At 36.9% G+C, this 12,869-nt stretch overlaps 2 protein-coding genes across 3 annotated transcripts in view; one reads left to right on the top strand and one right to left on the bottom strand.

The window, feature by feature from the left end:
• LOC134535005 (vacuolar protein sorting-associated protein 18 homolog) overlaps window positions 1-4,579 on the top strand; it is an 80,153-nt gene extending 75,574 nt beyond the window's left edge. For both annotated transcript variants that reach the window (XM_063373813.1, XM_063373816.1), the window contains 3 exons: window positions 648-914; window positions 2,144-2,283; window positions 4,264-4,579. In XM_063373813.1, the coding sequence (XP_063229883.1) occupies window positions 648-914; window positions 2,144-2,283; window positions 4,264-4,327 (471 nt within the window). In that variant the 3' untranslated portion in view covers window positions 4,328-4,579. The remainder of the gene's footprint in view (window positions 1-647; window positions 915-2,143; window positions 2,284-4,263) is intronic.
• Window positions 4,580-10,763: 6,184 nt separating this feature from the next.
• Window positions 10,764-12,773, bottom strand: LOC134535006 (DNA excision repair protein ERCC-8-like). The gene has a single exon (XM_063373817.1). It carries the CDS (start codon window positions 12,564-12,566, stop codon window positions 11,403-11,405), a length of 1,164 nt encoding a protein of 387 aa, XP_063229887.1. The 5' UTR covers window positions 12,567-12,773; the 3' UTR covers window positions 10,764-11,402.
• Window positions 12,774-12,869: the final 96 nt, after the last annotated feature.

The following is a 12,869-nucleotide window of genomic DNA, read 5'->3' on the forward strand; positions in this document are numbered from 1 at the left end:
ATCTCCTAAAGTATTTGGAATTTCTAATCTCCGCCGCTTTTAATGAAAAGAGGAAGTTGAAGAGCATATAATAAAGGTATTTTCGGATTTTTAACATTTTTTTTCGCAAATACCGCTCAACTACATATGAAGAAATTTAAAAATTCTATATCTCCTAAAGTATTTGGAATTTCTAATCTCCGCCGCTTTTAATGAAAAGAGGAAGTTGAAGAGCATTATATAAAGGTATTTTCGGATTTTTAACATTTTTTTTCGGAAATACCGCCCAAGTAAATATTTACTCATATTTGAATTAATGAGTGCAAATAAAAGTAAATTTATCAATTAAATTGTAGATTTCATTTCACTCCTTCTTTGTATCCATACAAAATAGTGATGATTCAATAAAAATGATTCAATTTTATTCATAAAAGTATGCATCATTTCATCAATGTTTTGTTATGACGTTGTCACGTTAAACTATCGTCCGTAAACCGACTTTACAGACAACCAATTTTTTTTTCTTCAATTTAAAATGAATACTTAATGTGTGGAATCATGCTTCGGAGCTTAGATTCCGGTGTTTACGGTCATGTGTTCTATGACTGGTGTTAAGCTGCAGCCTGGCACTTGTAGTGGAGTGGTGGAATGTTCCCGGCCGGCCGCAGGAGTACAACCAGCACATCCAGGACCTGAAGGAGGAGATGGAGGAGGCGACACGCTCGGCGGAGATGATCCGGGGCGAGGTGCAGGCGTTCCGGGACCGCTGCTCGCTGGTGCGGGTGCGCGACGTGTGCTGCGTGTGCGAGCTGCAGCTGCTGCTGCGGCCCTTCTACCTGTTCCCGTGCGGCCACCGCTTCCACGCCGACTGCCTGGCGTCGGAGCTGGGCCCCGCGCTGGCCCCCGGCGACGCCGCTCGCCTGCTCGAGCTGCAGGTATGCCATTACCACTGACCATCGCATCAGCGTCTCTTCGGGGCTGTCGGCAGAACGGGCGGAGGGTTCACCCTTCAAGCAGGAGAATTTCTAGTCTATCGTTCATAGAGTGAATGGGAAAACCTTACAGGTAAATCCAAAATGCACAGATTACTTTTTTAGAGTTATGGCCACAGCATGGGCGTCGCAAGGATATATTTTTTGGGGGGGACTGCAATTGATTTAGTTGTTGAGGAATATCCATCCCCTGGAAAAAAAAATCGGGGGGGTCCAGGGGTCCTCCCCCGGGAAAATCTGGGGTTTGAAGGTGCAAAAAGGTGGTTTTTAGGCATTTTTCTTTCCTAAATATTCTAATTATAGTGGGTTGCAATATATAATTTATTTCTTATAAATAATATTTTCAGAGAACAAATTTGTAAAAGCACAGTGCTCACATTACCACGATTGGACTAAATGCACGATGCGCAACATATAGGTTATATCACAGAAATCATATTTTTAATATAACTACGAAACTAAATATATTATTGGAGGGGACTAAATTGAAGACTTTTATTATTGGGAGGGACGTGTCCCCCTCCCTGTCCCCCCCCCCCGGTTGTGACGCCCAGGGCCACAGTAATGTTTAAAATCATTATTTTGAATTTTGTGGTTTTAAAAGCTTACATTATTTGCCTCCAGGCCCTTGGTTTCTGTCGATGGCCCTGCGTATCATGATGGTGAGGTCACCAGAGCCAGATACAGAGAAATATCAGTATTATCCTGGTGTGATTTCAGGAGTAGCACTGAAATAACAACAGCTGGCTTGAGATACAAACCCCCAGCTCTCTCAAATACTACTGTGCCATCTCTTTCTGTAAACATGCAATAACATTTTTGTTTGAAATTCAAAATTGCTTTTAGATTTATTTATAAGAATATAATTTCGACATCCTGTATCATATTGCTGCTGCAGTATTATTTCTTGTAGGTTCAAGAAGTGAGAAAACTAGTAGGTTGAAAGATTAAGAGATGAATAATGAATTTTCATAATGCATTGCTGCACTTTTCATCTCTTTTTAATCAGTTTTACAAAAAGAGATAATCATTTTAAAATGAAATTTAAAAAGCCTGAATGTTCAAAATTTTTTTTTTTTAATAATATGCAATACCAGGTAGCTTGCAAAAAATCTGCTTTGTAGTGTTTTCATAATTTTCTTCTAAAACATGAGGCGCACATTTGTTTTTAGCGTCAGCTGAATACGAACTCGTCCAAAGATGACACAGGCTCCGTGGATTCGACGAGCGTCTCGCTCCGGGACCAAGTTAAAGCTGACATCGACAGCATTGTCGCATCTGAGTGCCTCTACTGTGGGGACATGATGATCAGGTGAGATTGACGCCCCTGTAAGCCCCAAGGGAGCATCGCAAACCGCGAACAACTGCCGGGAATTACCTGGTATAGTGTATCGCCATCCGACATATCAGGAAAATATGCTACGGCACACAGTTCACCAAACCTCTCGGCAATCAACACGGGTATAAAAAAAACAGGGCTTAAATTAAACAGCGAAAGAAAGGAATTTGCTTGAGAAAGCACAACTTTTGCGGCAAGTACGACAAAACATTATTTATTAATATGAACCTCTGAAATCAAACTATTACAAGCATTAAAAGAATATAAGCATTCGCCGGTACATATTAACTAAATCGGGCCCGATGCTATAAACTATATATATATATATATATTCATACCCAGCACATGATAAGGAAATATAAAAATCCCCTAAACTTAACATCAGTTACAATAGACACCTTATAGTGATTTAAAATCTCTGATAAACCAAGTTCGAGCTAGTTAACACCTTCGTTGTTACGTGGCGTGCTCAATTGTTCGGGGGACGGGTACCCTTAAAACGTTCAACGCGAGTCTCTACCATTTGAATTTCATCATAAGTTTCAATTATTTACTTCACGTGTCCATATCATAAAGTTGTTAAATGTAGCTGGGGAAAAACAGACCTCCGACGTAAAATAACACTCTCAGGCTTGACGTAATTATTTCTGCCACCAATCTCTTGCAGCATAACCCCGTTGCACAAGGGGAATCACAAGGGAAGTCACTCACGTATTGGCTCGTCGTCTCCGTTGGATTAGCGAATCCTCGCTAAACCCCACTGGTCCTCAGGCCAGTCGGTGCTGACGGCTATACTAGCCGGAAGGAGCCTCGTTCCGCCGCGATAGTACCGCGACTATCTTCTTGACGAGCTTTACAGCTACTCTTGCACACAGATACCAACGAGTTATTTTGCTGCCCAAGCCGGGCCCACACTTGCAAAAGTCATTTTTTGCGAGGCCGCTTGCGCGGACCACCTCACACACCGGCCCGTCGTCCAGAACAGCTGATCGCCTGCCTCCCCTCCCCTCCTTCAAAGAAGGGAGGGGAAAAAGTCTGTCTCCCTCGCGCGCATGCGCGCTGTGCTCGTGATTTGTTTCATTTTACCCCGATCACCACTTGTCCAACTTTGCTATGTCGCATTAATAATTAAAATAGTTTTATACAAATATATAACTACATTATAAATATAACTAATAAACACAATAATTTAATGATATTCTCACTAACTGTTACCAGGTGCTCCCGGGCGACACTAGCGCTGAAAAACGTTACCAATATTTCAAAAATACCGCCGTACGGATAACACCAATACTCAAATAAACTATACTAAAGGAAAACTATAATATAAACTTCCTTTTAATTTCCTTGTAAAACGGTACCCCGAGAAAGGGGTACAAGATGATGTAGTGCAGTGATGGTCGACTGGACCCTGCCCGCTTCGACTGTTTGCCGTGTTTGTTTTCAGTTTGCACGTTTATTAGGCATATGCAAATATTTGAATTTCTAACAGGAATAATTAACTATTCATATTCAATTCGACATAGCATACCTCGTGAGTTTGTCGTATACCAATGTTCACTGTTGAGGTTAAACATGCAACAAGTACCTATTCAAAGTTTTTCTTTTTTATTACTGTCTTGTTTAAACTTATGGAAATATTGCATAAACCTTTATAAAAAGGCATATGTATCATTTCAAACCTGAAAAAAAAAATTATTTGTGTTAATTTTGTCAGATGCACTAGAAGTGGGGGGGAAAAAAAAATAAACATCAACAACCATGGACTAACTTCTTGGGCAATTACATCAGTACTTCTGTAGTCTGAAATTCACATATTTTAACGCTTTATGTAATGATGTCAAGTTTTATTTTATGCAATTCAATATTATTTTGGGCATAACCCAGTTTCAGCTCCTCTGTTCTGGGTCTCAAACAGTGGTTGTGTAGAACCCCTGTGTGTTCATGTTCCAGGGCGATCGACAAGCTGTTTGTAGAGGACGAAGACTACGCCAGAGTGATGAAAGAGTGGGAGTAGTGCTTGCCTGTACACCATGTTCCACGATTCTGACAGCAACGAGAGCATCTCATGATACAGTGTGATGACTGGACAGCTGTGAATTCAAACTGCTGGAATTAATGTTTCTTACCACTTGGTCAAACAAATAATTTTTGTTTATAGATTGTCATTTTTTTAGAAAGTAGCGATCTTTTTTTGTTTTTTTATAAAATGTTTATTTATAAAAGTGTATATTTATTGAAAATTATATAATATATATTAAATTTACAATATCTTGTATGTTAATCACTTAGTCTGTAGTAGTGGAATTATTTTTCATTGCATGTATATCTTAGAAAAAAGTAGTTAAAAAGATTATAAAGACGGAGTAAACCATAGAGTGGTTTTTTTACAATAGAGATCGCGATGCAGCCAACAGAAGGAGCAGATGAACAACTTGCTTCTTACCAAGAAGTTTGTGAGTAGTAAAAATTAAGATTTTATACAGGATGTCTACAGGTTACGAAAGTCACAAAACTTATGAAAAATTAACAAAATTGGACTAGTTATGAAAGTCACGAATAAATCCTAAATTAAAAAGTAACACCGCTGAAAGTTACTCAACTTTTTTAATTTTCAGCAGCATTATTCTATCTGGCATTTCGTTTTTTACATCTATTTCAGTTATAGTCGCACATTATATATAAATAGTAGTTAAGGATTGCTGTCATGTCCACTTAAAATTCTCTGAAAAGGTTTTAGCTTTCCAACATAAAATCGGCACATTTCTGTAAATAGTGCATCTAATAATTATTACTGCTCACATAAAAATTTTATTAAAATGTCCTGAAAAAATTCTTGAAAGTGGTACCTCCGGTATTTGTAGATGACATGTCATAGTTAACAAATACATTTTATTTTACTTCTTTGCTGACATATTGGTACTAACTAATATAAATTAATGTAGTGCCGTGATACAAGTTGGGTATAAAACGAAACATTGGTGTGGTTTCTTCACTATTTTCAGTTTTTAAATTGTTTTATCTATGATAGAAAAGTCAAACACTAAGCAAAGTGTAAGGCTGTTGCTTGCCACTCAAAAAGAGAATGCATTGCTATTGTGTGAAATGGCAGGAGAAATTTGTGGGCATGACATGCTACATATAGGTGTCTGGGGTTTAAAAGAAAATAGTTTAAGAAATGAAAAATATTAACTACGTGTTTTCTCGCATAATTGGTGCACATTTTATTCTAAAATCAAGTTTGAAAAGTAGGGGTGCGACGATTATGCTGAAAAAAAAAAAAAATTTGTTAGATAAAGTTATTCATAAAAACAAAACCCATTCATGGAAAGTACATTTATTTAAAAAGGGAAGTATAAAGAGCAAGCCAAATAATTAAAATTAATAAGTCATACAACAAAAACCTTTATTCAACTTTAAATAGAAAAACATCTGTGATCGAAATGCAAGCCAAACGAACACATAACTACCGTAGTACACAACACAAAAGAATGCGGGCTATCAAATGTACACGTTGTTTGCACTCGGCAAGATATCGATATTCAGCTACGTGCGCGCGCTCTATATGGAAAGCAACATAACGAAACATTAATGATTGCAATGAGCGCTGGCTACAGTTTTGTACGGAATACACTGCGGCGACGCTGACGAACGGATGAAGGTTATAACGTTTAAAAAGTCGTTAAAAGATAATTTACATATATATTAATTTCTATTTTAAAATACATCGTTTTATACGGAAAAAAATACCTACTCAAAGCGCTCGGAATCTAATAGCGGGACCAAAAACATTATGCGACGTTTACACGAGAAGTTTTTTTTTTATCCAAATTTTGACGCCCTAAAATATGGGTGCGACGATTACGCGCATGCGACCATTATGCGATAAAAGAGGATATGGTATTGAAACATATAACCCTTTAAATGTTTGTTTTAAAAACTAAGTTTCTAAAATCAAATAATATTGTAATTTTATTTTTATAATTATGTGTTATCAGTGTTGAATTTTTTAATATTACTTTATTTCCCTTATATATGTTTCTTTCGAATCTTTTGCTTTGAATTTAGAGAATCCTTAAAATACTAAGGATTTTATGGTATTTGATGATTTGATTGGCCAATCCATATTCAAAACATCTACAAATAGTTTCGGCAAACATTTTCAGGATTTATTTTTTGAAGTATTTTTTGTGAATATTCAAGTCAGGTCGTATTTTAGCTGGGCCAATCTGATTTTTAAATTAACTTACCTAAAAATAAAACCTAAAATTTCATCTCTGATATTGAAAGTACTTTGTACTGAACTGTTAATAAATGATGTGGGATCTGAAAATAAATACTTAAGCACATGACACTTTCCAAACATATTTATTTCACTGTGTAATGTAGCAAAGAATTGGTCACTCTGCCAGAATAAAAAATAAATTAATAAAACTGGAAGGAAATAAATGAAACAATGTAAAGAATATGTAAGTTTTTCATTGTAAGAAGAATATATTTACAAAGATTCAATGAAACACTTTTTATTTAAGTGCCAAGAGTAAAAGTCTTCAAATAATTATGTAAGTACATATTTATTAACAGAATTATACACCCCCACCACATGCAACAGTCGCTGAGAAATTTTTTCAAGTGTTTATGTTTGTGCAGGGAACAATCGTCTTAGCCGGGCACAATAGTGACTCGTTTCAACTTTTATATCAAATGTTTTTTTGCTGTTACATACATACCAAACATATGAAAGCCATCAATGCTTGTACCTTTTTTTAATTGATACGTTTGAGAAAAAATTAAAAATTAACATTTCAATTTAGTAATCACTGTATGTGAAAACCTTTAAGAGATTTCACAGATAAAATGGGTAAATAAAATCTTAAAAAAATACAGCAATGACTACAACATTTAATACTGGTTATTACGAAAGCACCAGTTTAATCATATTTTGAAAACAAAATTCTGACTTGCATTTCAGTAATGCCATGTCAGCGACATGATGGAAATAGAAACTACAGGAAGTCTGTTGCATCTACCAGTTTTGTCGCGCTATTGTGACTCCAGCATTTTTCATATTTATCCTTCTATATTTAAAACACCTGGATTGTTGGCACAGTTTTAGGAATTTTCTCCCTGGTGATCTGCAGGTCTCTGATTAAATTGCTAGTTGTGTCGAGAATTTTACACTTGCATTAATAGGTTCAGTACTGAGTGTTGCGTTATAGACCTCCAATTATGCAGAAGGCAGTGGTGAACTATCGCCGAATCATCTTATCCAGTCTGCCTTGGTCACGCCACAGTCCCTGTGGCAATGGCCGGGGAACACAAACATCCTCCGGGCTTATCGCAGGGTGTCTACTGGTCACTTAAAGTCCCAAAAGTCAAAGGAAACTGAAGGACAGGTCAATAAGCAACAATTTTCCTGGAAGTCATGAAACTTTAATTTCCAGCAGCGTTTTGCTGACTTGCACTTTGTTCTTTGACGCCTCACTTCATTTTGTAGTCGGATGTGAAAATCATCTGTGAAAATTGTTTTAGCTTATTTTTCAATGTAAAAAAAACTGTACATTTTGTATTGCATTTCGCTCATATTTAATTTTGATTCTGTATGTAGATTTTAAACCACCCTTTGATAAAGGAAAACTTTTAAAAATTATTCAAATGTTCTGAAGGAAAAAAAAGCCCATAATTGGTTTGCTAAGAATTTGTAGACATACTGCATCACCATCATCATATTTGAAACATGTAATGGGAAACAAGGTTACTTGATATAATGCAAAAGTAAACTGCAGACTATCTATTTGAGATATTACATAAGTTAGTTAATTAATGCCCTGAATTAAAAAAAAAATTGGTTTTCTGTAAAGTCGGTTTACTGACGATAGTTTAACGTGACAACGTCATAACAAAACATTGAGCCGTAATAGGTTTTTGCAACCAAACCATTTAGGCATTAAAAATATTATATTCTTTGAGGAAGAATTTTTTTTTTAATTTTCTATCTTTTGTATGATAACATCTACCTCTGCATACTTTTATGAATAAAATTGAATCATTTTTATTGAATTATCACTATTTTGTATGGATACAAAGGAGTGAAATGAAATGTACAATTTAATTAATAAATTTACTTTTATTTGCATTCATTATTCAAATATATTTATTACTTTTGAAATTTTTACAAGTACAAAAAAAATTTTGCACCTGACAGGATTCGAACCGACAACCTTACAAATAGAAGATAGCACCGCTGATCGCTCACCCACGAGGCCATATTCGATAATTAAGAGTTTCAGATGTTATATATACATTTATAAAAATTTTGTTCACAGTAGGGGAATAATATTCTTTCATTTTTATAACTCGATTTTATAACAAATACGCATCCCAAATACACCAAACTTATTTTTAATGTGTTACAATATTTTTTAAAACATTCTGCAAAAGATCCCGGTTGTAATTTGAATTATTATGTGTAACTAAAACACCATTGTTGGTTCAAAACGTATTTGAATATTCAACATTACTTTTAAATAACCGTACCGATTGTGCTGAAAATGGGTGGACAATTGTTAAATTACATAATATTAATAATTCAAACGACGAAAACATGATTGAAAAGTCAAATCGATGGTCGTTCCAATCGAGTGGAAGAGAGATGACACGCATGCGTAGGCCCTACAGTGAGCATGAAGAGAGATGCCACGCATGCGTACAATGAGCAAATAGGAGACATCCGTAGTGGGACACTTATTTGTGCGTGCAGCCGGCGTTCATCGATTTATTAGACGTTGTCACTTCAAAAAAATTGAGATGTTAACTTTGTGACGGTGAATTAATGGCAAGTGGCAGCCTGGAAGAGCACCTAGCTCTGCCTGGACGCCGTATCAGGCATCGGGCGGCTTGCCCGCCTCTGCTAGGAGCATCTCCGCAGACCGAGCGTGACCAAGCCGGTCTCTGCATTCACACAGTTGGTGAAAGGTTTCAAATGATTGCTACGCAGTATATACACAGCAGGCCTGAAACGATAATGAAGTTGAGGCAGAACATGCTACAAGCCGCATACGTGATTTTAAGTCATCAGCATGGCCCAGTGGTAACACACAGTGCTAAAGTAGATTGTGACCTGCATACGTGGTGTATTGTAAATACCTAAATACTGAAACGTTATCTCTTAAATGTGTACCGTATGCAATCCGCTGGCATGTGGTCTAAACACTTTGACAGTTGCATTGTAATTAATCCCACAAACAAGTACAAACCATCGGCATGATGATGAGTTTCCTATTGGCAGAAGGATGTAAGAACTGCAAAATACAAGACTGGTATGGCATCCTGTGCAAGCCTAGAACAGAGAAAAGGAATCTCAAGGCAAGTAAAAATTTTTCTTTAACATGGCTAATGTGCTAATGCAGTACTAGAGAATAACTGTTTTTTGTTGATGTTTTGTATCTGTCATGCTTTACTTTATGACAAACTCTTTGTCTGTGCTTCAGAATTAAAAAGAAAGGTGGGTTAATGATTTTTGTACTTATAAAATTGTTGGTCAAAGATTTCCAGAACACTGACCTTGTTCCCTCATCTTTCTGAAAGGATACATCTCGCCCTATCCATACTCCATCTCCACCTTATTTAAAAGTGCACAAGCTGTAAACAGGTTTTTATTAGAATGCATGTGGATGAGCAAGTCTGTACTACATTTATGCCAAAACCAAATGACCTCACATCTATAAAGGTGCCAATTCATTTTCTGATATTCAATACAGCACATATGACATGACCGCCGTGGTCCTACTTGAGTTTCAATTTTTTTTTTTAATGAATTAGGTTTTTCTGAAACTAGGATGAGAGTTCACGTCTATTACTAATATAATTAATTATAAACCTTCCAAGTGTACGTCACTTTCACAGTTACATCATTTGACGTTAACAATTTAGTTTTTTTTTTTTTTTTCCATGTTGTAGGGTTTGAAATAACCGGGAGGGAGAATGACAATTTATTTTCTTCTCTCAATGGCCCTGGATGACCTCATGAATAAGAAACTACAATAATTTGGTTTTTTATGGCTATCCTAAAAAATGTTTTGATGCAAATGTTTTTGTTTGTTCGTTCATCATTTTTTTAGTCTCTAAAACTTAATTTCTGAAAGAAGGAACATTATCATACCCAGGGCCGGTTCAAGGTAAATTGGCGCCCTAGGCGAAAAACCTTAATGCTTCCCCCCCTTGACGGACACCCCAAAAAAAATTTTCCTTGTCTCAAAATACATCACGTAAGCCTAAGATTTTGTCAACAATCAAATGTAAGCAGGCTTATTTTTTACTTTTTTACTTATTACAAATCATAAACAGGTCACCGTGGACTTTAAATAATTACTTATATCAATATAAACATTCCAAACTGTTACAAAAATCCATTTTCATCTAGTTTCAATAATCGTTAAACATATTATATCAGCTGTTGTGTGTCGTGCTGCGCCGCCCCCAGCTACTTGGCGCCCTAGCCAGTTGCCTAGTTCGCCTATATGGAAGCGCCGGCCCTGATCATACCAAAAATATGTAGTAAATAGTGATGGGTTGAATCCCAAAATTTTTGAATCTGAATTTAGAATTTGAATCTCAGAGTACCCTGATTCAGAATCTAGGTGCTAGGAATCAAAAAATATATTTATATAAATTAACTATGGTGTTAAAACTTTCGACCCTCTCAATGTGCATTTCACAAATTAAGTGTTCCAAATCAATACATGTTTCGTAATTATATTTACATAATTACATATTGTTATTAACATTACAATATCTTGTGGAATCATAATGAAGCAAGATTCGGAGTTGTCAGTAAATTTTCATTTCCTTCAATATTTTTCCGTGAATAGGAAGTCTTTAAATATTGAGGATAAGAATGAAGTATTCTTTGATTTTTTTAATTCAAATTTCCCTCAAATATCAAATATTTTGAATACTAAAAAATGCATGCGTTTAGAGGATTTTATTGGCCCAAGCCTAGTAGTAAGCAATCTAGGACTTTGAGGTACTTTCACTGTGCCTCCGATTAATGTTATGATAACTGAATAGGTTTATTACTATTATCTAAAGTGTCAGTTTTCATCTCCACTCCAGGCATCTTCATCTTGTTCAGAATTCACCTGAGAGTCACCTGCAGACCAAACCAAAATGTTCCTGTCATTACCACAACTATACAGTTCTTGAAGAAACGGATGAAATCTACACCCATTCACAGTACTGAAATGTCCATGTAGAGTTCGCACATTTCTACCACTTTCGATATTAAACAGGAGGACGTTACTTCCTGAAGGTACGTACGCAACCCCAGACCCAACAACAGTTCTTACGTCTAGCTGCACGCACTTCTTTGAATGGTTGGGAACACTACCAAAACTAACCATCTCGTTTCGCCCCCAGCATACGTCCCACAGTCGTAGACTGTCGTCTGTTCCGTAGCTGAGGAGGTATAGTCCGTTCTCACTGAAGCACAGGCCGTTGACGAAGCCGTCGTGTGCCGTGCTCGTCGACTGGCTGTTCGACTGCCCCTCGCCGTTGTGCTGGTCCAGACACCTGAGGCAACTCCTGGCAGAACGAACGTCCCACAATAGCACTTTCCTGTCACAGCTCCCCGAGGCTAACAAGTACTCCTCCGTCGGAGACCATCGGCACGTCAGAACCAAGCTCGAGTGCCCGCGCAACTCGTGGACGGACGAACCTTTCCGGATGTCGATGAGGCTGATCTGATTGGCCGAGCTTGCGACTGCAATCAGAGAGTTCCGTGCCATGTGGTGCTGGTAAACTTTTCCCTCTGTGGAGAAACTTTCTACTGGAATCAATGTGTTTGTGTCCCACACTTTAAGTTTTTTATCCATCCCACTTGATAAAAACATTCCTGTGTCAAATGGATACCATTGTACACACTCGGTACTAAACTTGTGAGCATGGCGGTTATTTTTGTCCACCATGCATTCAACATTGCATGTGAACTGTGGGGAGCCAGTGTAATTGTACAAATTGTAGATGCAAATGCTACCATCTCCTAGGCCACATAGTAGGTATTTTCCTTCCGCGCAGTCTACATCCATCTGATTTGTGGCAGACTGAAGTACATTCTCAAAATCCTTCAGCTTACTGAGTTTCAGATTACGTGACCTACTCAAAGATTCACAAGTAATTACAGCACGAGCATCCAATACGCCTGCTCTAACTTTTTCCAATACATTCAGTATGTTGTACGACCGCTGTTTATGATCCATGTCAACCAAAATTTAATAACATCCTCATACCATGAGACAAACCAAGTTTTTATCGGGACACGAAATGCATACGATGAACTGTACAAAGAAACATGTTATAATACTTTTTTTTATCACAAAACAAAAATGCACACTTGGTTATGTCGTACATTGTAAAGTAAACATCAAAAGGGATCAAACCATACATTTAAATATGAGTGCTTACTCGATACTTTTCTTTCGATACCAAGTACCTTTGGTATCGATACCTTGGCATCAAATACCGAGTCGGTATAGGCCAAAAGTACTTGTATCGAACAATAT

Source organism: Bacillus rossius, chromosome 8 (assembly GCF_032445375.1).
Source record: "Bacillus rossius redtenbacheri isolate Brsri chromosome 8, Brsri_v3, whole genome shotgun sequence".
Taxonomy (NCBI): Eukaryota; Metazoa; Arthropoda; class Insecta; order Phasmatodea; family Bacillidae; genus Bacillus; species Bacillus rossius.

Excerpts from the sequence above, each read along its gene's own strand:
- LOC134535006 (XM_063373817.1), bottom strand. The coding sequence starts at position 12,566 with ATGGATCATAAACAGCGGTCGTACAACATACTGAATGTATTGGAAAAA.